Source organism: Poecilia latipinna, unplaced genomic scaffold (assembly GCF_001443285.1).
Source record: "Poecilia latipinna isolate Pla-1442-1.1 unplaced genomic scaffold, P_latipinna-1.0 Scaffold141, whole genome shotgun sequence".
Lineage (NCBI taxonomy): Eukaryota > Metazoa > Chordata > Actinopteri > Cyprinodontiformes > Poeciliidae > Poecilia > Poecilia latipinna.
Window position 1 is genome coordinate 253599 of NW_015112757.1, and position 26603 is coordinate 280201.

At 38.9% G+C, this 26603-nt stretch overlaps 1 protein-coding gene across 1 annotated transcript; it reads left to right on the plus strand.

The window, feature by feature from the left end:
- The first annotated feature begins 227 nt into the window (after positions 1-227).
- Positions 228-26603, plus strand: hibadha (3-hydroxyisobutyrate dehydrogenase a). The gene is made up of 8 exons (XM_015028992.1): positions 228-349; positions 2910-3070; positions 3199-3308; positions 3404-3525; positions 18820-18953; positions 19234-19310; positions 25072-25228; positions 26004-26603. Exons 1-8 carry the CDS (start codon positions 289-291, stop codon positions 26160-26162), a joined length of 981 nt encoding a protein of 326 aa, XP_014884478.1. The 5' UTR covers positions 228-288; the 3' UTR covers positions 26163-26603.

The following is a 26603-nucleotide window of genomic DNA, read 5'->3' on the forward strand; positions in this document are numbered from 1 at the left end:
CTCGGAGGTAAAACCAGAGCTAAACACTTGCATACATCTATAATCCCATGTGCATGAAAAGGGATTTTTTGAAATTGTAATTAATTCTGGATAAAGTGGCAAAATTATATACTAAAGGGCACTTTCAAGTAAAATCACAGGATGTCCCGCCTTCGTTTTTCTCCCATTGGTCCGGCTAACTGATCCGGCGCTACTATTGGTCCAAAAGACACTGAATCATAACCGTTTACTGTGGCTTTCCTTGCTTGACAGCTGTCACCAAATACCGAGGTCGAGGGGGAGAGAAGCATGGCTGCGTTGTTTAGAGGGTCCCGGAGTATATGCTTCAGGTGGAACAAGCATGTCTTCGGTAACGTATTCGTTTGCGTTGTGACGTAATTTCCTCTTCATGGGAATATTCTTCAGTGATAAATACAAATGGAATGCCCCTTACATCAATTTGTTAGCTAGCTTTAGCCCTTAGAAGAAAGTATGAAGAGTTGCAGTCCGTGTTAATGTTGCAGCTCGGACACAATGTCCCTGAGTCCATTATGTATTTGCATACCAGGTGTGCGCACAGAGATACAGGGTCCATACCTGCTCATAGCAAGTTGTTTTAAAACTCTCTAAGGCTGAGCTTTATTAGGTTTTAAATGTCACAAATGCTTAAGTTTTACTGACCGTGTGCAAGAATCTTTGCTGAGCGTTTCAGTGCTTGAAATCCTATAGCATCGAGTACTCATCACTAATCACATAGATAAAAACAAGATAAAACAATTAGTTTTTTTATATTGTAAAAAGCAATATAAAAAAAATATTTTACATTTAAGATGTCACACTTGTAAAACTAAGAATACTTTTTTTGGAGTTTTGGCAATGTGCAAATACTGTATGTAAAGCAAAAATCCCTGTCTATAATATTTCAGTATTGTACTAATATCCCAATAGACTGCATAAGACGACTTTTTAAGAGTAATGTATGTTTATTTCAAACCAAATCTGAAATTACAGTTGGAATAATTTATTGAGGGGCATTTCCTAAAGTAAAAATATCGCAGTATTTACAATATAAAAAAACAAAGTATATAAATAAAAAATATTCTTAACTAAAGTATTTGATTATTTTATTTTTATATGTATGCTTAAGCTAAAATTGATAGGTATTTTTGAACCTACATTAAAAAAAAACCACAGACAACATATATCAGTTTTCTGACCAAGCTTTTGCAAAAGGAGAAGACTCAGCAAACTGATCATCCAAGGCGTTCACTGAGCGTTCTGAAGACCTTTGGTTACAGCTTTGTCTTTTATTATGAAGGAAAAAGAGGGAGGATGGGAAAGCAAGACGGAAGAAACAAGCTACTTCTGCACACAGGCAGTTTCTCAAGTAAACTGTAGATAAAAAGGCAGCTGTAGAAACATAATTCAAGGTTAGGGAACACACAGTTAACTCCAATATAATATCAGCTCATATACACAGTAGGAAGCTAGAACACTTTAAATAAATAAAAAAAAAACAAGCTAACTACTGTAAAAGTGATAATACATAGTTTCTAACAAAAATATAGAATAAACAGCCACTAAATTAAGTACCATGTTTCAAATGCTTACTGCACAGTAAATTGTTCCTGTTTGGTTGTTCTTCTGTTCTTAGAGTGAAACTGTGAGGGGAACAAGCTAATATTAGCTTGCCTGTGTGTTTGGGTAGAGTCTGCAGCAGGATGCTGCAGTCACGCTGCTCATCACTTGCCAACTGCAGTTTAAAAATGGTATTGTCAAAACAAGAGAGATGTGGGACTTTTCACACCATGACTTATGTGTTTGTCACAACCGGACAAACACATAAATTTGTTTTTCTGGCATAGAAAGGAAAAATGTGGTCAACCTCCTGGTCGGCAGCAACAGGTTTTGGAAACCACTGCTTTTACTCAGCTTTGTACAGCTCGAGATGATTTTGGTTATTGGACCTCATTTTTTTTCTGAATCTCAAGGAAAGGATTTTAAGTCAATGTAATGTTATGATCATATATTAGCTGTTTTGAAACTAATTTTGGAAGACCTCGTAGACTTTAATCTGGCCCTTTTCTAGTTGCAAGATTACAATTGTGTGATTCACAGCATTCTTTTGAATATTTCCTGGGTTGATTTAAAGATAATGAATGTCTTGCAATCTATCAAGCAAATCGCAAGATGTTTTTATGACAACTTAAAGACATTTTCACATGCATCTCAGTGTCATAGCACTGCATCAGTTGGACAAGACAAAAAAATCAGACCAAAAAAAATATCAGGAGAAATCTAAGTGTGGTGAGATGCATACTTTGAGTTATTTTTGGTGTCCACAATGTGCTTAAACATACCGACTAGGTTGGAGACTCTATTAAGCTATTTCTGTTCACAACATGACCTTAGTAAATTTCCATAGAGTTAGTCTGTTACTGAAGCAATACTCAGTTTAAAAATTCAAGTAAAACTTGAAAACAAAATCTCTTGGCAAATTTTGATGGACATACGTTAGTTTGGAAATGCTTTGAAACTATAGCGTGACAGTATTTACTCAGCATGTTGTAAAGCTGGCTGAATTTACTTTAAGCTCATTGTTTGGGTATCTTTATCCAGGTCTAATCCTTTTTGTTGTCTGGCTGATTCACCTCCGGTTTCCAGTCTTGTCTGTTGGATTTTGTCTCACTGGACTATATTGTGAGCTAATCAGGGCAGATTAACTAAAGGCCTGATGAAAATGAATGGACAAAGACTTGCTGCACAATGAACACATTTTTTGTTAAATATGTAGCTGGGAGGGAAAACCCTCAGCTTTTGTGTGGTACTCATCCTGTAATTATTTGCTAATCAGAGAAATCCCTCTGGACATTGGAGATGTTAGTCATCATTACACTTAACTTCATTGTTTATTTTTCTTTTTTTATTAGGATCAACAAGATCTATGGCCTCAAAGACACCAGTGGGCTTTATTGGTCTGGGAAATATGGGAAGTCCCATGGCCAAGAACTTAATAAAAAACGGTTATCCTGTCATTGCCACTGATGTCTTCCCGGAATGTTGCAAAGAGCTGCAGGACTTGGGTGCCCAGGTAAGATGTTGTAAGTAACTATTAAATGTCCATCCAGCAACATATTCTTCAAAAACGAGCGCAACTCATTTTTCTTCAAACCGTATTCATTTTGCCCTCATGGTGATGATGACGAATCTGACATTTAGGTGGTGGACTCTCCTGCATACGTGGCAGAGAAAGCGGATCGCATCATCACAATGCTGCCGTCTAGTCCAAATGTCATAGAAGTCTACACGGGCTCTAACGGCATCTTAAAGTAGGCAGATTCTTGCTCGATAATGATAATAACAATAAATACAATTAAAAAAGCTGTAGCTGTAATACAAGTGTGACCTATGTAACTTTTCTCAGGAAGGTGAAGAAGGGAACGCTGCTGGTCGACTCCTCAACAATTGATCCTGCTGTTGCTAGAGAAATGGCTGTAGCGGCAGAGAAGATGGGCGCCGTCTTCATGGATGCTCCAGTGTCAGGAGGTAAGGATTTGTTTATAGCGCTTAAGTAAACATGTTGTTGTGATCCATGAAAGTTACTTTACATCATCAAATTTCAATGTATTTTGGCATGTAATTATAGTGTTGAAAGGAGAGGGATGGTTATTTTTTTCAACAAATTAATAAGTATGGTGTTTGTATTCAGTCTCTTGTCTTTTGGTGAAATTACAGCTACTTTGGGAGGGATATCTGAACCAGTGACCCATATCTAAAACCAAAATCCTTATTTTTTTTCTTCGTTGTCAAATTTAAATCTTGAAAATACCGTCATAAAATATATGCTCCCAATTCTCCCTGGTCAGGAGCCTCTATTCTGATTGCCTAAAAGATTTGCAAATTGTCATGAATTTGACTTTTGTTTCAGTAAAATGGGGGAAGACTTAAAGAAGATCAAGTCTAGGAATTGTTTTTCTTTGTACAATAGTTTCAAGTGATGAGTTTTGAATGTCGGTGGAAGATTAAATGACTTCATTTTGTCTTTCGTCATGTGAAGAAGCTTTGTTTCTTCCAGATACTTGTTTTAAACCCAACAGAGGTGCAAATATGTTGGAAAAAATGGAAACAAAAAAACAATAACACCAAATGTTTTCTGTACATACTTTTCTTTAAATAGCTTCAATGATGGTGATGATTTTAACAACCTTTGTTCACCACAGCAAATGTGGGCATAAATGCACAGCACAACCGCCTACCTATGAGATGGATGCTAGAGCAAAAATATTTATCTTGAAAGTGAGTTCATACGGCAATGATTCAGTCGAACTGCTGTCTGAGTGCACAACATGGAGACCTAGACCACTACCCCACCTAGAGATTTAAAAGTTCTCTGTGGTGAACACAGTCTGCCTGTTATCCACAGCAGTGGTGCGTGACTCCTTATGAGAAAATTTGTAATTCAAGAAGAAACTAAAAGTTTGCCAACATTAAGGTTGTAATCTTTTTTTCTCACGGTATGGCCAGCATTGTAACTCGGATGAGGACAGGCATCAGCACCCACTTTCCTCCAAAAAAAACTTAATACTTCCATCATAATACTTTATTTTAGAGACCCGTAAAGTTATGGTGTAAAATATATTAACAGTGAATGACATGACCGTTTGGCTTTTTTATACATAAGCAGCAATTGTTTGACTCGTGAGGGTTTAACGGCATGACAGTAATGAAGCGATCAAACCTGTTTGCTGGCAGCTGGCCCTGAAAATCTTTTCAAACTTCAGCCACAGTCGGGATGGGCTAAATGGCCTTAAAAATTTGTGGTTATATTTATTGCAGTAATGATTCACCAGTACATCAGTTACATCAAGCATGGTAATTGTACCCATAAACAGGATTCAGCAATTGCTCTCATTAGTTTTTATTTATGCATTAATGCCCCTTGTGTAAAAGGAAAAAAAATGTTCAAACCGGAAAAGTAACAATCTCAGTTGTCCGTTTTTTCATGATTGCAAACATATTCTCTTAGTTATTATCATGAAAATTTATAATTTTTTCACACATTTTTTTTTCTTGGTGAAGGTAAAAAGTATGCTATTTAGCAAATCCTATGATTCACACACTTGGATTGGAAAGGAATTTAAAATGTTCTAACAGTCTATCATCCACTTAGCTCAGACACAGAAGAAAAGACTATGTGTAATTGCTAATAAACATGCAGAAAGAACCGTTTGCACAGAGCATTTATTGATGCACATTAAAAATGTGATTGGGACGTGTCATCAGAAGTTTTGGACCCATACGAGTCAGACAAAATGTCAAAACAAATGGACATCAATGCCTTTTCTTAATAGAGGAACTTCATGTATCCCCAAAATCAACATCCCTGGTCGCTTTACTGGTGTGGCTGCTGATTCACTGCTCAAGTTATGGGTTGTACTGACTATGTGCTTACTTTCCCATCTGTCAATGTTAGGTCCTTCCTTCACTTGAAGCGAAGATTATATTTGTTGAATAATCCAGGGGCCAAAACGTGCTTCGAAAAGACGCACTGTTTTTTTAGGAGCGGGGAACAAATTCAGTCTTCTTAATTTTTACTAAGTTCCTCCAGATTTTGTTTGCAGCAGGAATCTGTCAGGAAAGTAAGAGTGCTCTCTTAGTCCTTTTCTGCACGGCCATTAAGCAGCAACACATCATCCATAAATGGTAGAGCCTTTCCATGTTAGAGGAGCATGGAACCAAAAGCTCTTGTTATTGAAGAGAGCAATGAAAAGGCTGATAGTGTTTCTTTTTTTCAATATTTATATGTACTCAGGCTCTAAAACATGATGATTCTCACCTGTTAAATGTATTGCAGAAATGTATCTGGGTTGAAATTTTGACTTCCCTTATTTTAGAAAGCAGCATAACTGTTGTAGTGTTGACTTAAATATCAATGACGCCATTAAGCGATATTGGGATCTTTTTTAAAAACGCATATATTTTTGAATTGTTTGAGTTTCATCAGAATGGTCAGACATTGAACTTTAAAAACATGAAGGCAGCGATTTGTGTCATATATACAAAATTGACAGCTATTTTGGTAACTAGCAGGTTGTGTGAAAAGTTAAGTATATGACCCCTCTGCCTTGGATCTGAACTCCCTTATACTCTTTTTGTATATCTAAACTATATTACCTTCTGGCTTAGTGCTTGGACATGGGTTGTAATTACGAAGCAGGCCAGCCAATGTGCCCTCATGAGGATTTTATTGCTTCTTTTGACCAGGGGTCTTAAAGGCAAGGTTAAGGTTTTAAGTCCTCATTATGTTGGCGCTGTCTACTCGTGATGGCTCCTTGACAGAGCACAGAATCGCCAGTCGTCCTTAATGGGCACAGCCGCTGTGGAGAATCCCGTGTCAGGGCTTTTTCATGTTGATGGAGCCGTAATGGCGGCTATCCCATGTTAGTGCCTTTCATGTCAGATAAAGAGTCATAAAGTAGAGAGAAACTGCTCTCACATGGAGAGCAGGAGACGAGAGGAGGGAGATAAGACATGAAGGAGATACATCGCAGTTAAACTGTCCATCCAGCCCTCTTCTCCTATTCTCTTTCTCTTTTTCACACACAGGTTTCTGCTCCCTGGAACTCTTTCAAAAGTAGTAGCACTGATAATTTATTCTCATTGTCTAGCCCTCACTTTTTAACTCGTGCACAGTGCATGTCTCTATTCGCATAAACACAGACTTAGCCCCTTTTTGGTCTGTTTACCAGCTGGCGTCTGGAGAACACACCGACTGCAGTTAGAGAGATCAGAGCCTTAAGCCTGATACTCTCCCCATTACACATGCACTGTTTACATACTACAGCCAGTCCACGGTCTGTGTGTGCAGCTCTCTGTGAAGGTTCCTCCTCCCGAGTCTCTTAACTAAACCTCTTTTACTAGCCTGAGATGACCAATGATTTACCTGCCTTCTCTGGTTTCTGCAGCCAGCACTGCAGACACTCTTAGTTAGCATGCTCATGTTTAGCCTGTAGCGGCAAGAAAGTGTTCAGAGGTAAGCTTTGCTTTTGGGATATGTGATTTTTATTTTTTATTTTTCCTATATACACGTCTTGTTGAAAGCAGAAATACCAGAGGTGGATATGGATTTACTGTGTGGATATTTTGTTACAGATAAGAGTTTATTCTTTCAGCCCTCTCTAAAGAGATATGATGGTGTGACATCAACAAGATGACTCAGACCTGTTATTAAAGAACCTTTCTGTGGATGAACACTGTGGAAAATTTCCCAGAGAAGAATCTCTCTCCATACCTGCCCCCCTCCCTCTTTATTGTGCTTCTTATATCTGGATGGAATATGTTGTTACATGCTGTGCTACAACCAGGAGATGGCACCCTACCCAAACAGGGCACTGTCGGATCAGTTTGACTCGTGTCTACTTACAGCACTGTGCTAAAGTATTCCTGTCTCTATAACTACTTTCCATTTTCACATGCGGCAACCACAAAACTCAAAAATATGTTATTGACATCCTACGTGATGGACCTAAAAAATTGTTTGTGAATAAAAGTCTGTAAAGTCCAAATTACATTTTTATTCAGGGCATTTTTATCTAACATGTCTATTTGAAATCCAATGGAGTCAAATCACTTGGGTGTAAATAGTTGACCTGCCGTCTCTGTGACAGAGGAAGCGTCTAAACAGGTATGAATACCTCTTCAAGTCATGTGTAAGCATTTACTTTGGAAACTAATAGAAACAAAATGGAAGATCAACAATTTATAAGCTAAAATACTGTTAGTTTTAGAAGATTTTTTTATGCATTCTTTGCGGATCAACATATTGTTATTAGTTGAAGTTTGATTGAATCCTCCTTCAGCAGTGTGTTGTCCAATCACAGCTGGTTTAGTCCTCCCAGAGAAAAAAAATGAAACAGGATTATGTTTCTATGCTCTTCAGTTGTCTAAGTCACACCCTGTAGTCTTGTGGTTTCTGTGTTTTTTTTTAATTTTTATTATAGAATTTATTTTGATATGAAATAAATTCCTCTTTGTCTTCTGTGAGGTGGCATATTTTATGCTGAAGTCTGTTTTGTGCGTCACTAGGGGTTTGGCTCTCAACTGTGGGATCTAAATTGCAGAGTCATAACCCCTTTTTTTAAAATGAGGGTAATCAAAGAAACTCACTTTCTTCTTTTTCTCATGATGCTGGTTTTCCATTTGTCCACAGTGACCAGCGACTTGGCTTCAGATATACAGGAGCCAGCTGCGTCCTCATGGCCCAGACTCATGCGCAAACATCTATTTATCTACGATGCAAACACAAGCTTCGTTTTATTTAGTAGACCAACACAATGCAGCACGTAACTGCAGCGTAGAATAAAAGAAAGTGTGATTATCCAATTGTTCCAAAGTGTAGCGTGTAGCTCTGCTCAAATGCTTTTAGTTTAACAGCTCTGCATCATGAAAACAATGGAATATGTTATAAAACAGTATCGCAAGCTTTAAACATCTCACACCACTGTCCAGTCAATCATTTAAAACACTGAAAGGACATTGTACAATTGGAAACCTTGCAAACTCACATAAACAGAAATTATTCAGCGAACCAGACAAAAGATCCGTGGTAGCTCTGGAGGAGCTGCACGGATCTAAAGGAGTGAGAATTTGTCAATGACATACTGTCTTGCACTCCAAAGATATGGCCTCTATGGAAAAGGTGCAAATAAATATCCTGTTTGCAGGTTTACCACAAGCCATAAAGATGTGGAAAAAAGTGAATAACCCCGTCCATTTGGTGAAGCATGCTGGCTATAGTATATTGGAAAGATGGATGGAGCACATTCCAAAGAAAACCTGCGCAACACTTGAGATTGCACCTTTCTGGAGGCAAGCTACCCTGTGCACAATTACAGCTTATATGGAGTGGTTGAAATCAAAGCGTATCCATATGTTAGAACGGTCCAGTCAGAGTCTAGGCTTATTTCCAATTGGGCATTTAGGGTTAGACATAAATATTTCAGTCCTGAGATAGTTTCTCCATAATTCAGCATTGAGTGCTGAATAGATATGTGCACAACGCTTAATATTCTTTATGCAAATTAAACAGTTTCCATCCTTCCAGTGAGGTTATCTTCATAAAAACGTCATACTGCAACACTGCAACAGTACCATCCACGCTCAGATTGGGACCTTCAGATTAACCTTGTTTTTGGCTTGCTAATGTTTGTGCGGATACACGTCTGCTACTGTCTGGTCTCATTAAAAACGTCCGCATGCAAAGCTGCCCACAACAAAACGAGCTCTGATGTCACAAGCTCAGGGTGTTGGCACAGCATTGGCAAGAAAAAAAAAAAAAAAAACGGTCTGTCTAACAAGTGGCAGGGTCGTTAGCGGTAATTACCCAAAATGCCTGTGTTTGTGTCTGTGCCCATGGTGGGCTGCCGCACCGCTAACGCTCGAAGACTTTAAAAAAGCCTTAAAAACCCTTTTCATTGCGTTTTTTCCCAGCGCTAGGAAAGTAAGATATCAAATGAAAGCAAAAAGGTTGTTTGTGAGGTCTCCCAGTCTTTAGCAAACTCCCTCTTTAGGTTGAGCCCAAACACCACTCTAATCATATCCGTACCACATCAAGACAACCCAGGTTTTCCAATATGTCATTTGCTGACAGTCTGAACGTCATCCTCAAGCCTGTAAGAGCTTGTTCAGGCTGAGACTGGCACCAGTTGGTTTGTCAGTCAAAGCTGCCAATATTCTCCTTAGACTGTTCCTGTCTCCAATCCCACAGACTTGAAGTGTCGTCTGAAAAGACGTCAGTCACAGAATGAAAACGTTTATTTAGACAATATCAGTATGATCAATTCCAGTAAATATAAATCATTAATGTGTATCACACTGAACTTTTTCCTTGATCTCAAAGCTATATTAAATCAGCAGTCATTTGTCCCGCCATTTGCGAAGGCAATAATTAACTTTTACACTCTTTTAATAACTCTATGAAAACTGTGACGCATTTCAAAGCTCATAAGAAAAATATAAGTAACTAACAATTACTTTTATTGTATAATATCGCGATTGTTTTGAGGACATCTTGTTCCTTATGTTTCCTGAGTAAATTCTAAATGTGGAATTTTCCCAGGATGTTTGATGGAACCGTAACATGACTTCAAGAGTTTTTATTTTTAATACACTTGCCTTATCACGCAGTTTCATTGTTTTGTTCACCTAGTAAAACGACGAAATAGAATGAAATCCATTCCAACTCGGACTCAAAGTTATGACTTTTACAGTGATGCCAGTCAGAATCCAACATACGTCTTTTACTTTATAAGAAGTTAACTTTCTCTTTAGCCCAGTTTGAATCTTTTTGATACTTACCACAACCATAACTGCTCTTAAACCTTCCTAATCTCTGGTGGTGATCTAATTGTTTACAAAGCTGAACCTGGATGCAAGCCTGCTGTTTATTTGGATTATAATTAGCCTGAAGCAATCATTTTAGACAGGCAGGGGGTGGTACAGTTGCGGTCTGTCCTGGCCAACCAGTTTGTGTGAGCGTCAGTTGTTCAAAGGCGAGATTAGCATAACAAGCCCGCTGCTGACAGGTTCTGACAGAGAGGTTGGAGTGAATGGATTGTGGAAGAGAGGAGGGTGTAGGGCGGTGAAGTGACCAGGGATAGGAATGATAACTGGGCAGTAATGTGGGGGTTCTTGCCTATGCTCCAGATGGAGTTAGACCCACAGCAGCTGGGGGGCCCTATAACTTTGCCCCTATGTCACCTGCTGTGTGTGTGTGTGTGTGTGTGTGCGCGTGTATAAACCAGAAGTCAGCTGGCATATGAGTTAAACAGTCACTGACTGTCAAGTATAGCATTAACCTCAGACTTTATGTCACTCATCAAAAAAAAAGAGGACCAATCATGGTGTGCGTGTGCAAAAGTAAGAGTGTATATGTGTTTGTGTGTGTCCTCTCCTGCTAACAGCCTAATTGGGATCATTATTAACTTGCTTTATCCTAGATGAGTCTCATTGGACCAGGGAAAGGATTGATTGCAGCTTTCTCCCGCTCTCTCCAGTACCTGTCACTTGGCATTGACCAGCCACCCCCCTATGGAATAGAGCAGTTACTGAAGATGATAATGATAATAATAATGATGATCATGAGAGCTGACCCAGTAGTCAATACATGGGGAACTGCAAACATAGTTGTAGCAAGAGCTTTAATCCAAAAAGCTCTAATTTCTCCTCAACCTCCTCCTCCCTGCCCCTAAACCCAAACTTTCCTCTGTGGGCCAGTCGCTCAAAGGTTCTCATGGAGTATTTGTGTGCTGAAGTTGGTTCTCATGGCTCAGTGCTCGTTAAGTGCAGTCGATAAAGAGCTTGTTTTTAACACAACAGAGAAGCATTAGTAAAGTTGGCAGAAAAACAGTTGAAAGTGATGATTTTTTTTTTTCTTTTTTCTTTTTTTTTGCAGGGACGCTTGTGTGTGCACAAGTAATTTTTGGTTACAGCTCAACCTCGATCCACATATTTATTCGATATCCGCTGTGTGTTTTACAGGGCCTATTTGGGATTTTAAATTGTTTGAGAAAAAAAAATCTGCACTTTGGTGTAATTATAATAGCGGACCACATGAGGCTGCAGTGTTGGTCGGCAAACATCCTACCGCCACCAGCTCAAACAAGCATTCAAGCTCCATTCACTCAAGCATAGAGTACATCACAGAAAAACACTAAGGCTCCTTTCTGTGTAAATATGAGAATGTTTCAGCAAGCAGGCATTCTTGCATATGCATATAGTTTAAAAAAATGTAGCAGGAAACAACAGAGTATAAACTGGACTATATGTTTAAATATTGTTAAGGCCAAAATTATGTATACTCCAGGTCCAATGAAATGATTTTCATTCAACCAATAACTGTGTTTCTGAAAAGAATTCACTCTTTTCTTCAGTTCACGTGTTTCTATTGGGTTTTGGTTTTGGTTGAGTTGATGTCATAAACTAAAAAAGTCCCCAATTTTAGGAGGAGAATTGGGCCCACAGGATTACAAATCCTCCACCATATCACTATTATTTAGCTCATGATGAATGACTCTGTCTTAAGGTTATCTGACAAAAGCACAGAGTTGTAATTAAAGTCCAGTTCTATTAACTATGCAAATTTGTAGTATTGGAGCAGAAAATATTTTTTCCTGGAATACTAGCTAAGCAACTGGTAGGCAGATCTTATGCTTGTTATGGAGACTTGGAGAAATAATAAGAAGTATTTTGCATGTTGGAGTCACCAACAATAAGATTTAGAAAGATTTTTTATTTTTATTTTTTTACTTCCATGGACCATTACAATGTATGGTCACTGCACAAACTTGGGTTCACATCCCGTCTTGTCTATCACTGTTCCCTTTAAACTATTGTTTTAATTATAGACTCGTGCAAGTTTAGGAGAACATCTGTTTTTGTTTTTTTTTAAATCAAAACATCAAGATAAATCTCCCGTACTTTAATGATATGTTCTCTTGTTTCTCCCTTTTTAAAGAAAATGTACCTCTTGGTCACATTGTACTCATATACCTTTGATAAACAGGAAGTCCTGATCAGCTATTAATAGTACAGTTTCTCTACAACAGCTCTTGCTCGAGTTGCTTTTTGGGAATCATTCAGGGTTCCAATAGGTGTCGCTCAGGGAATTTTCCCCCAAAAAATCGTAATACATCACAATTTTTTTTTTTTTTTTTAACTTGACTAAATGTTTTCAAGTTAAAAACTTTTAGTTTTTCCTCAGATTTTCAGTGTGAGATGCAACTGCAATAATAGATTAATTACTTTTAAAGATTTCATCATGGTTCTTACCAGGTGCTCCAACAAGGAGAGTTCTTGAACGCTGTATCATGTCTCATCCTTCTCAGTGTAGCGTAGTTTGTGCCGCCTTGTATCCAACAAATCTACTTTAATTTAAACCTACCACCAATAAAAAGTGGCTACTGGTTTTACATGCTCCTCATAACTCTGAGACACAGCCTCAGAAGCTCCAGATGACGTCTTATTGGCTACCAACTGTGGAAAATGCACCTGTTCGTGTCGCACATGCACACATGTATACTTTCTTTGTACATGCACCACTTCAGAGAGAGCAGAATTTTAAAAGGTCATGCAGCTGCCGTGAATTGCTTCGGTTGATTCCTTTGCGAATAATCAAAGAAGTGCTAATGAATCTGGTATTCATTACAATCAGACCAAACCAGAGTTGTTTCTGTGATGTTCTGTTGCTTTCACACAACCAGTTTGAATCTCATAATGCTGTCGTTGAAGCCTGCTGTTAAACATCTGCCCTGTTAGAGTTTAACTTTGGGAGTGTTAACTTGATTTCCCTTAATAAGGGACTTCAGAGCTTCAAGCTATCTTGTATGGGCCACACACAATCCTTGACACACAAGAACTGTTTATTGCCACTTCCATTTTTTCCACTTAATTCTCCTAAGGGAAATTTTACAGTGGGTCTTTATTGGTAGAGCAGCAATCTTTTTCATGGTTTGAAAATATTGGAGTTAGATGGCTGTTTTTTTTTCAGTGTTCAAACCTTATTAAATAGTCAACTAAACTTTTCCCACTGCGACAGGGTTAAGTGGAAAAAGTGACCAAATAGAGAGGTTGCTTTCCCAAGAGATTTTTCCCCCCCAAGATTTTATTTTATATGCCTCTGCTTGAACTTTCTTAATTGTAGCATAATTCTATTTTGCTAGCCAGATGTTTACATATATTGTATGAAATATGCCGTTGGTTTTCATTGATATTAACTTAGACTAAACCTTTTCTGTTTTAGGTCACTTGGGAATACTGAAATAAAGAAATGTTTTTTGAAATTCTTTAATAAGAGATTTATTTTTAAAATCAGAGGTTTACATTTTGTAGCATTTCTTTTGAACTGAATTATTTGAGGAAGACTTTGCTTTCCTTCTACAAGCTTCCAACAATAATTTGTGGAAATTTTTGGCCCATTCCTCCTGACAGGACCGGTGTAACAGAGTCAGATTTTTAAGCCACGTCGCTCATACACACCTTCTTAACTCTTACCACTAGTTTTCTATGCGACTGAGATCTGGACTATGTGATTTTCACTTGAAAATGTTTACCGTTTTGTCATTAAGCCACTGGTAACTAATTTGTTGGTATGCTTCAAGTCATTAGCCATTTTAAAGACCCATTTGTGTCTAAGATTTCTATTTTTTGATATGTTGCTTAATCATTTCAGCATAATGTTCCTTTGAAATGCACAAGTACAGCAAAACACCCACACAACATGACGCTTCAACCTTCATACTTCATAGTTGGCATTGTGTTGTCAGGCTTGCAGTCATCCTTCTTTATTCTCCAAATATAGAGTTGATCATGATGGCCAAACAATTGATCATTTAGTTCTCTTCCTGATATTGTGGCTGAATTTTTAATTCATTTAATTTATTTATTTTAGAATTCGTTTCCATAGTATCACAAAGAAGAAGTGTGTTTCATCTGTTGCCTAAAGTACTTGTACAATGTGCGTATGTATGGATATTATTATTTTTTTTTTAAAACATCCTCTTATGCTTTATTCTGGCATGAAATGATTGTGTTAATCCTAATTGACCGAAAATAATTTGACTTAATGTCAATTTAATTTGGGGGAAAAAGTAATTTTTATATACCATTTGCAAATGTCTTTCAGCTATCGTCATGCACACAACTTGCTTTCTTACTATTTTTTAGTATTTTATTCTTCTTTTCAGTTTCTCCACATCTCCTCTACTCAAACACTCTCTCTCTCTTATACATGGACACACACACACACACACACACGCACGCACACACATAAACCACCAGTCCTCATCTCCTCCCTCTAGGGGGCGTTGTGCAATTGTGCAGTGCTAACGATCCAGGACTGTCACTCCTGCTGGGATGGATGAGCCAGCAGACCCGGCACTCAGGAAGCCTCATTAGGATTCCTCTTTAATCCGTCTCTGACAGGACGGGCCCGAGAACGGGAAGCCCCCTCATGAATGTACAGTGGAAGCACACACGGCACATAGACAATTCCTGAACATCTCACGTCTCTAATGCGCTTGAGTCCGTGCACAACGAGCAAGCTCTCATACGCTTAAAAATGCCGACACATACACACACATACCGCTATGCTAATGATGTCTTATTCTTCCACCTACAAGGATCTTCCATCATCCCAGTGTCACTTCTTATAGAAATCCACTGCAGATCATAAGAGCTTATTATGGGTGATTAGTTAATTTGAGGGAGGGATGCTGGGAGGTAGAAAGAGAAAGATCGTTCTCCTTCCCTACTCTCTTACTCTCTGCTTTACTCTCCTTAGTGAGATATATTGATCGGCGCGTTGGCTGTGTTATCAATAATCTCCTCTTTAGTCGTCTGCAAACAGTGATCTGCACTAATGAACCTGCACAGTTGTCACACAGCTCTGTGGGGGTGTGTGTTTTTGTATATGTATTTGCATTTGTGAGGCTCACCCTGCAGAATAATGACTTGGAAACAAAATAGAAGTGCAGTGCCTTGGAAAAGTACTCAAACTCATTCGTCACGTTGCTATCGCAATCGTCAGTGTATTTTACTGGGATACAGTAAAATGCATGTGTACATGGCAGGAGTGTAAAATTGTGAAATGGATATAAAATAATGAAAGGTTTATAACATAGGTAGAAGTAAAATTCTCAAAACAATGTCCTGCACTCCAAAGATCTGGTGTTTGTAAAAAGAGCGGCAACAAATTTGCTTTTAAAGTTTGCTAGGGACATAGGAAGCATAATGTGACAGAAGGCCATCTGATTCGGGAAGACCTGAAATAAGCTATTTTTGGCTCCGTACAAACCACTACGCGTTGCAGAAAACTGAAACTTGGGGAAGAAATCACCCTGCACATACTATCCCCACCGTAGCTGCCACGATGCAGCTACGGTGGTGGCTGCATCATGGTGTGGGAAAAGCTATACTTTTCAACAGCAACAGGGAAGCTGATCATAGTAAACTGATCTAAATGCAGGCCAATTCATGGAGTGACAAAACAATTTTGTGGTTTTATAAGATCACAAGCTTGGTCTGATGAAACCAATTAAGTTAGCTTAAAGGGCAAGTATTAAATTCAACTGGACTTTGTAGACTGGTTATAAATGTAATACACATTATCAGACAACAATAAAGGATGTGGGGGGAAAAATCTATTACCTGTGTGGGCCATATGTTTGTAGTATTGGGTTCTGTGATGACCTTATGCTAAGCACATGTTAGCTTTGGCCTATAGGTAGCTGCTGCAGCATGGGCTTTGGGTTTCATTATATGGCCCTAATGACCTGCTGACGCCTTGTCACCAACAAATATGCAGATACTAACAGTGGTGTCGTCATACACTTGACACAACTAATTAAAGAGGTGGATTGGGGGAGGGGTGTATGTTTTTTGTTGATGGCAGTAAAAATATGTGTAATAAATCCCCTCCTTTGTTTCCTCTGCACTAAAGTCCATTGTTTTGTTCTAGTAATTCCTTTTTAATTATTAACACATACATTATTAGGTTTTCAGTACTTGGAGGCCTTTCATTAGAGCTTCATGACACCCTAAAGAGACATTTGGACTCAATCTTTTCTCCGCATCATTTTTGCTCTGTGTGAAACAAACCAAACAAGTTTTAGAAAACGTTAATCAAAGAAATAAAATGTAAATTGGTCATGGCTATGACCAATTTATAGACAGGATAACAATACCAAGGTATGCCAATGTTTTAGCAAAGTTTAAAAATGAAAACTTTGCTGGTTTCCATTATACGTTTTCTTTGTGTTTTGAAGTTTAATGAGATGTCAGCCAAAGTGACATAAAGCACAGAGTAGTTAAGTACTGCCCTCTCCCCACCCGTTGCTGTACTCTGCTAGTTAAATAGCCTGTTTTTTTTAAGAACTGCCTTCAAATACTAATTTGAAGACATGCTGCAGTTTCTTTCTATACAATCTGTTATCAGAAATGTTTCCAAGTGAATATTTTGACCATATTGTCACTTTTAGGCATATCTTTGAGCTGTAAAAACTTAAATGCTTAATTGTTTTAAGCACAACAGGTGATACATGTTTGTGTAAGGAGGGAGGGTATGACCTCCGAGTTGGACACCAGGAAGGTGGAGGTGAAGTTCTGATATGGGATGGTATTATTAAAGATAAGCTGGCTGGACCTTTTCAGCCTGGAGATGAGCTCAAAATCAACTCTCTTTCTTTCTACTGGTTTTTAGCCACTTTCTTCAGTAAGAAATCTAGATCTTTTAAAAGTTTATGGTTTTTATGTAGGGCAATGGTCCATCACAAGCATCCAAGTACTCCTCGCTTCTTCTTTTTTTTTTTTTAAATATGTTTTAATGTCAAACGTTTTTAGGGGCACCGCTAGAGATGGGCACTAGCACCCCTCGCAATCCCTCTTGGGATAAGCGTGTAAGATAATGGATGGATGGATGTTTTTGGGGCGATGTTTTGAGTTGTTAATGATTGGTTGCATAATATTTCTCCACATTAATAGTTGCCCAATAGTTCTGCATGCATATTATCCCGAGAAAACCAAATCTTCACTTTTACTTTCTTAAATATTTGAGGTTTGAGGTTTATTGACATTTTTAAATTAACAATGAGCACTGTATTTAATGGTTCATACAAGTAATCCTCAAAAATAAGGTTTAGTAAGCATAATAGTTGTGCACAGGGTGTAGATATTGATTAAAACATCTATCCAAGCAGTGTGCCTATAAACCACATTAAAGGAGTAAAAAATGAAAAAAAAAAAAAAGGTTTCATCCAAAATTTAGCAAGACAAAATTAGGTATGGTTTATGTTTGCATGCGTTTGTAATAATACTATTTTTGGGATAAACTGTACCACCACAGCGTTATTTATAGTCTACAGTTTCAACAGTAAACCTGTGAAAATGTTTTGTTTTTTTTCCCCCTGCATTAAGGACCCCATTCAGGGAAGCAGGGGGAGGGGGGTGGAGGTAGGGTGGGATCGCCTCTGTACAGCGTGGCATGCTCCTTAAGCCATCAGGCATGGGGAGGGACACCTAATTGAACATGATAAAGTGTAAAGTTAATTACCCCTCACGCCTATCACTGATACACCCAGGAACGAGGGGTGCCCTCAGGCCCAGCTGTTTGTGTGTACGTGCCGTGAATAGTGTGTGTGTGAATGTGAGAGAGGAGGGGTGACGAGACAAAAGGCGAGGGTTCCCACGGGGGCTGTGCAATGGATGATGGCAACAGTCGCCTTTAAAAGATAGCTGAGTCCCTCTGGTGCACTGCTACTTAACACGTCTGTCTCATCGCGAGTGTCACATGCGCATCCAGAAAAGTACAAAGGTGGCATTAAGTAAAGTGTTACCATTTCATTTTCTTGTTCAAGGATTTAAATTTGCTTTCTGCCCAGATCTTAATTCACAAAAATCAAAAAGTCGTGTTGAGTTTTTCGAGCCAGGTTTCTATGTGGTGTAAAACTCTGAAACGTGTGAAATTAGATTTAAGTATTTTCTGTTCTCAATAATGTTGTAATAATAACATTGTATTTTATTCTACATAAATGTGTAAATTTGCATGCAAAAAGTTAGTATGCAAAATAAGTTATTTGGTTAATTTAGGTCTTCCATCAGTAAGTTGTTTTTTGTTTTTTGTTTTTTAAACATACCTAGCTCTAGATTGGTGGGTGCATATAAACTCTGGGCAAAATAATCTACATGATGTGTGTTTGGCTTGATTGTCTTGAATCATCAGGCCCACTGTTTGCATTATTTTGAAATTGTTTAACTACACTGAACTAAGTGTGTGGTGTCTTTGATTAGGTGTTGGGGCTGCCAGCATGGCTAAACTGACCTTCATGGTTGGTGGACTGGAGGAAGAATTCAAGGCTGCAGAGGAATTATTTACCTGCATGGGCGCTAATGTCATCTACTGTGGACAAGTTGGCACAGGACAGGTAAAGACAACTACTCATAAACTGGGTTGAAGACATGACATGTATTGGAATTTGAGAGTATGGATATTTTTGGATAAAGGAATTATTTATTATCCACATGTGAATGTGTCTCAGCTTAAAAATAGTTTCTTACTGACTAAACTATTAGTCTGCATGTACAATTTACTTTAAAATATTCTCACATTTCTCATTATGTTTTCAATAAACAGGGATTCCGTGCTTTAAGTTGTGCAAGCCTTATGCAAGCATCAGCAGTTCTTTGTCTTTCTCAACCCTGCAGGCAGCAAAGCTCTGCAACAATATGCTGCTATCCATCGGGATGATTGGGACTGCAGAGACCATGAACCTAGGCATCAGGTACTTGAAGCAAATGTAATGCTAACCTGCTACATTCAGTGTTGCCTGGCTCTCACTTTACAGAGAGGCTTGTGCAGATGAAAGCAGATGGGCACATTTGTGAGGACTTGGCTTATGAGTTATGAGTGTTTCGCAATATAATAACCTGTAGTAAAAATACCACAGTTTGGATCATGGCGTTAGCGTGCCCAGTAGGTACATAGAAAAACCAATTGGTAAATGCAAATTGCCTTCCTCAGCTAAATCCTGGATTATGAGCAAATAATCAAAAGTAATTACCCTTATAAACATTTCATGTACATTTAGTGTAAATACAATGTACTTCGATACAGGTTTGGAAATGTTCTGTGTGTTAGTGTGGTTTATGGAAGAGCAAAGAGGTCAACCACTCCCCAAGTCCAAGCAGCCCGCCTGTGTTAGAGCAAGACGGATGAGGGGGTGGAGCCGCAGTCTGATTTACATCTGCTGATGGAGCGTTTGCTTGAATCCTGCAAAACCCCCGCCACTGAGCAGCACCTAGAAATCCCATTAGTACTCATGCCTCATCCTGATGGTGCTGAAGGATGATGGGATATGAAGTCTTCAGAATGAAAGCCCTTTCTCCACTTGACTCTGAGGATACATAGACAGACAGACAGATCTCAAATCATTTATTTTGAAACATTTCTTATCACGATAAGAATTTTGATTCATCATCTCAATAAATTCCAATTAATGATGTTCAACCAAACTGACATTGTTATTGGAAATTGTATTTCTTACAATTTTCTCCACTGTTTGTTTCACGAGAGCTTCAATGAATATCCGCAAAGTTCGAAAATATGATTAAATGCAGTTAGTGTGCAGCTTAGTGATTTAAATCACATCCTGAAGACACTTGATTTCAAATGGGAATGTTTTTCAAGAGCAGCATTTGTGTTTGTGGCACTACGAATGTTGTGCTATGCATTCATGCCCATACAGTTAACTAAAAAAAGAAGTAAATTATCTTTAATTACCATTTTTATTATTAAAATAGCAGCACCATGAAATAGTGTGATAAAAATTTAAGTCCTATTATGTGTTTGTTTTTAATTGTAAAAATGTGTGTGCGTGTGCATCTGTGTGTGTGTGTGCATATGTCTGTGTGTGTGTGTGAGATGTGCGTATGTGTGCATCCAGTTTTACACGTGTGAGTGTAAGTAGGCCTGTCGCGATAAACGATAAATCAATTAATCGCACGATAAATTAAACCTATCGACCTCATTTTAATTATTGGCTTTATCGTCTTTTCCTGCCTTTTTTCTTTCTGTTGATGACATTGAATGAAAAAAGACTCAACTCCGGTGCTCCCCACTGACCCTTCCTTCCTCATTTCCTTAATGTAATGTCCAGCACACACTACACGAGTTGTCGGCCGACTGTCAGCCCATTTTCAAAACCTGAGACACACATTAGCTGACAGAAATCCTAGATATAACGGTTCGATCGGGTTCGTCGTGCTATGTGGAGTCTGGCCACATGGGCACAAAATAATGGCTACAAGTCCAGTTAACTAATTTTAAAACCAGGCATTAATCAATGCTTTACTAGAATCTACCTGTGATGCATGTGGCTAGAGTCAGCGTAAAATCCTGACTGAATGACAATCATTACCTATTTATGTCACGTTAACGAAGAACAGCTGAAAACTTACCGGGTTTATTAACTGCGGTAGCAATTTGGCTCCAACTCCTGTCCTTGTCATTTCTATATTCTTTGCACGAAATGTTGAATAAACATGTTGTTTCCACATATCATCTCCAATGTCCACTGGATTTTGGGTTGCGCTGTGTCAGCTGTTTGGGATTCCCCTCTGTAATTTCCCCTCAGAAAGCACGGAGGAGAATCCACGCTTTCTGATTGGCTACCTGTCACATTCAACGGGCTGCATTGATGCTTCCAGTTGGGGAAATCCCTGATTTAGATCAGAGCGGCCAGACGATCTACCGTAACACACCACACACTGCAGGATGATCGGTTACGAAATCACCAGCGATAATCTTAGATCGGCCAACGTTCTAAGATTATCGTAAGGGGAAAATAGGGGCAAAAAATCGTGCACTGTGAACTACTGCATTAGGTAGTCGAATGTGCCCGTCTTCTCTATTTAAATCTAGTGATTACTGAAGGCCAATATACTATACAGACTTCATAATCTGCACTCTTTTGGTTCAATGCAATATTTATTTCCACTTTCGCTTTATGTTGTTTAGTTTTTATTCAAGTACGTTTTTTGTTAATGGAGACTGAGAATCCATTTTGTTTTTGGTTGTTTTGTTAATTTAGTTTATCAGTTCCAGTGTTACGTGTTCTTTTGAAAATAAAGTGTATCTATCTATGGCAGGAAATCACATGCATTATTAGTCATTTCCATTAAATCAGTGTCAAAAGGTCTTGAAACAATATTATCGTTTATCGCAATAATTTTTTAGACAATTAATCACTCAGCAAAATTTATCGTGACAGGCCTAAGTGTAAATGAATTGCTCTTTGCACAGTGCAGCTGTGTTAGTGTGCCTGATTTATCTGCGCTGAGACAGAGGAAGAAAATTGGCATGAGCAGCCTCACATAAATCCCTTCTCGAAGCTTCTGAAATATGGAGGCGTTAAGCGAACAACACAGATTTACACATTGCCTCACTGTCTTGGAAACATGCACTCTCACACAGATTCTGATTTATATCCAAAACACATTTTCTAGTAGTACAAGTTGTCTCAGTGTATGTCATTAGTGCGACTGTAAATAAAAAAAAAAGGATTTCTTTCTGCTTCATCCCATCACAAAATGAATTATTTTCATTTCTATGAAAGAGTGACTCATATGCGGTCTTGATAGTTTAAGCATACAAACATTTGTGTGGCTGTCTATTCCTCTGTTTTTCTCTCTTCTCACTCCACCTTCTCCAGGGCTTTTATTAGAGGGCTTGACAAAGTCTGTCATCATTTAGAGAGAACTCACTCTATGTAAATCTCCCAAGCTGCATTGCAGCCCTACCTCTTACGCAGTTAAGAAGCTCTCGTAGCCGCATGTGTGTTCAGGCACACAACGGATTTGGTCCAACGTGAGGCAGAAAGGGCGCTCACAGCTAATTTACACGACAATGGCAATAACATTTTATCATGCTGAACTCGGGCGTGATGGAACAGCCGTTTCCTAATAGGCATTTGTGTGTGTCTTCTTACTTACTCATGCTAAAAAATGCACATGAAACACACTCACACACACACCCACACAGTTCTTTTTTTGGAGTTAATTTGTTAAACTCAAATCGAAGCTCTGGCTGTCTCCAGCAGAGCATAATGTGCACATAGTCCAAGGAGTGGCAGCGCATGACAATTATGAACACACGTTCCCAAACCAACACGGCAACCATGTTGTTTTGCATTTATTTCTTCTTTTATTCCTATTCTTTATCACATCTAGCTTGTCACTATTTGATTTACTTACAGTAAAGCAAAAACATGTTTTAATTTAGTTTCATTTTCCTACCAAACTGCAATTTTTACCTACATTGTGATGGTCTATCTTATAAAAAAATCATTAAAATAAACAATGCACCCTGCACGGTTTGATCTTGACAGGATGTGAATACTTTTTTACGATACTTTAAGAAGCTATAAATGTTAATCTAATTGAGCAACGGTGTTGTTTTAGCATAGAGACATACATCCACAAAGTGTTTGATGCAAAGGCCTCATTTGTATCTAAAAGAAACCAAAGCTCATAAACATCTCTATTTGAGAGAACAGAAGTACAAATACATCTCACATCTCTTCTCCGATGAGCTACTGAGGGATGGTGAGCATATGTTGCGATAAAGATTAAACATCAGCGATAAACACGCTTATTGTCTCTATAAGTGGGATAGTAAACGTTTGTCTGTGCGTTGGTGCTCGTTAACGCTTTAATGAAATAATAAATGGGAAACGGGCTGGGTTTCCTCTCATGTGGCACCGAACGAGGACCAGAAGCTAATCATGATGAAACAGACACTTAATATCGCTGCTGCAAATTAACTCCACCTGCCAGCACTCCCAGCTCAGAAACCCATAAACACCCTCCCCTCTTATTTCCATCTGTAGCTCCATCTCCTTTTTTTTTTAATCTGCAGCAACATTACAAGGCAACGCGTTCATGTCTGTTTATCCATGTCGATCTTGTTAAAGCGTGACATGTCCTCTTCTCCACGCAAATTACCACAGGCGAAGAGCAACACCACAGCGTCGGCTAATAACCACAGCTGAGTGTGTGTGTGTGTGTGTGTGTGTGAGTGTGAGTGTGTGAAGGGAACAAGAGGGGAACATCATTGATTTATCGTTAACAGAGGACAACAGCTCCCCGTCAGCTTCTCTGGTCGCCGTAACAAACGATCCGTGCGCACGGACCCGCTTTATTGTAGCTCAGCCAGTAACCTTTTCAGCTGCTGACCCAGAACGCAGGGAGGGGCTGCCTGTTTGCTCGTTGTGCGTATGTGTGTGTGTGAGTGTATAAGTGGAAAGCTGAACACAGAGGGGATGGGGGGAGACTTGGATGTCAAACATATGTCCCCAAGAGTCCATAGACAGGAAGGTGTCAACTGGGATGGAGAGGGGGGAAGGAAGAGCAGAGGAGAAGCAGAAATGGCGAGGCATCGGTTAAGGCGTGTAGTAAAAAGGCTGAGTGAGATTGCTTTTTACATCACAGTCACTGATGCCACATTTCCAAAAGTAGTGGTTAATAAAAATAAAAATTAGAGTGTCTGGGAGAAAACATAAGCAATGAAGGGGGAAGAGAGACAGAGAGACTAACTCCAATCCCTTTTCTTAATTAGTTACTAGACAGATAATAAAACTGTGGTTGTAATGGCAGAATGAAAGCCAGGTGGAAAAAGGGAGGGAGGGCTGCTGGCTTTAAGGACCTATGATGGTTTAATCGTCATATTGAGAGCAGAATGGAGTTACAGGCCTGTAAGTAACAATAAACTAAAACAGCTAGGACTTGATGTGGCCAACTTTACAGTGGCCTTTAAATCAGTAATTTGCAAAAGCTGCACTCCACTGGCACACTGAATGCCCGAAACGGGCGCTACGGTTACACCCTTGCTGCTGTAATGGTTGGCACTTCATTTCTCTGTGCTTTCTTTTCCTAGGTTTGGTCTCTTTTCTTTTTCTTGGTAGCTTTTTTGCCGTTCATTATCACAGCCCAAAGATTTGTCCTTTTGCATCCAAGAAGTCTATTGCAGCATTTTGGGCAGCGGAGCTAACGGTTTGCCTTGAGATATGACGGCAAGGTTTACAACTCCCCTGTGCTGCTTTACCACTTCTCCTCCTCTTTCTTGGGAAAAAATAAAAAGCGTTGATGAGGGATAGTTCTGTTGGTGGACATCAATACTGCATTAGCCAGCATTACAAAGGCTTCAGCTATTAACACTGAGGAATGGTTAGTGCCTGGCTTAAGGTTCAACTGAGGTCACTGGAATCACCAGAAGACAAATTTTTGCTCGCATTGCTTCTCACAGCCTTGAAAATGATCCCTTTGGCTCAAGGTCGTCTTCTCTAAGTAATCACTACTCCAATTTTCTGTTTTAGCTTTTCTATTTTAACTCGTACCAAGTTGGTAAAAGCTTAAAAGAAATATGTGATAATATACTCATATGCCATGAAAAATGTATAATCTTTTCCGAACTATTATGAATTTATGAGTCAAGGAATTTAAACTCTAAGGAGGATAATGACTGCTGTTTGGTCCATCCTGTTTTAGACTGGGTTTGGACCCCAAGCTGCTTGCAAAGATCCTTAACATGTCATCGGGTTGCTGCTGGTCCAGTGACACATACAACCCCGTCCCTGGAGTTATGGAGGGTGTCCCCTCAGCCAACAACTACCAAGGTGGTTTTGGGACTACTCTGATGGCCAAGGTATTTCCTGTCTTTATTGTGCGAGATTTTGTTTGCTGATTCTTTTACAGTTGCATCGAATTATTATTTCTAGATCTGTATCATCTGTCTTTTTGGACTTTTTTTTGAGCCTTTAAGAACAAATTGATTTATTGTTTTTAAAAAGAAAAGGTTGGAAATTAAAAGTTTGAGCAGCTTTGAAAAAGTTGAAAATTTTTGTTGAACTGGACTTGTTGAGTTAAGCTTGAACTAAGGTGTTGCTGAACAGGCTTGTAATTGTTCATGGCAGCAGGCCTTTTACTCTCTATAGGTCTCCAGTCCATAGCACTATTCAACATTTTATCTCTTTTCTTTTTTCTTTTTTTTTACATAGTAAACTCCCTTAATATTCTATGTTTTCCTTCAGTGGTCTACTTTGTATGTTTTGGTCCTTTTTCTGTTGAAATGGAAGAATTTTATTCTTCAGGAGCCAAAGGTAGTTTTGGGAGTTCCTCAAAGATACCTGTTGGTGCCACTTTAATTGACACTACAAACTTCCTTTGGGTCATTTCTTACATTAATACTTTACTCCATCCAACTGCTATGCGAATGATACAAAGATTTTCTAAATCTTTTACTCATGATGAGCCATCCTAAATTGTCAGAGGTGACTTTCTGGATGGCTAGTATTTAAATAATGGCAAATCTAATATTGCTTTGTTGTGGCACGTCGTATAATTATGTAAATCTTGTATCTCATTTACAGCCATCATCAGTAATCTTTCTGACTCTTGGTTTTTACATTTCAAATGTACAGGATCTTGGCTTAGCCCAGAACACTGCCACCAACACAAGGACACCCATCCCCCTGGGTTCCCTTGCCCACCAGATCTACAGAGTCATGTGCTCTCGCGGCTACGCCAACAAGGACTTTTCATCCGTCTTCCAGTTTCTGCGCGAGGAGGAAGCACAGTGAATGGAGGCGGAGCATAGCTGACAACACAGCTATGATGGACTGTTATTCAGACCTCAGAACCACACACCCGAGTGTCCCTTATCCCAGTATTCTCAGGAGAGACTAAAAAGAGGCCAAAATGCTGTGTCTTGACACCTCTCCGCTTGTTGTCAACTCCCTCTTCTGTACCTGAAGAGCTGCTTAGACTTATTTAAAAATAATGTCTACCCCCCAAAAAAAAGAAAAAATACAAAATCTTGGTTGAGCTTTACTAAAACGCAGTGTACAGTAGCTGCAGATTTACATGCAACTATGCAACTTGTGTACCATTTCCATTTCCAAAGAGTGGAACTGAATCAGCAGTGAAGCTCCACCATGTTTTTGTCAGAGTTGTGCTAAATGTCCGTTACCTGTAATGACCTAACCTCGACCCTGCAATAATGTGGACAGAAAAAGAAAAAA

Bases quoted from the DNA above. Each gene is read 5' to 3' on its own strand.
- hibadha (XM_015028992.1), top strand. From the start codon at position 289: ATGGCTGCGTTGTTTAGAGGGTCCCGGAGTATATGCTTCAGGTGGAAC. The intron at 18,954-19,233 runs GTAAAGACAACT...TCAACCCTGCAG, and splicing joins GACAAGTTGGCACAGGACAG to GCAGCAAAGCTCTGCAACAA. The intron at 25,229-26,003 runs GTATTTCCTGTC...TCAAATGTACAG, and splicing joins GGACTACTCTGATGGCCAAG to GATCTTGGCTTAGCCCAGAA.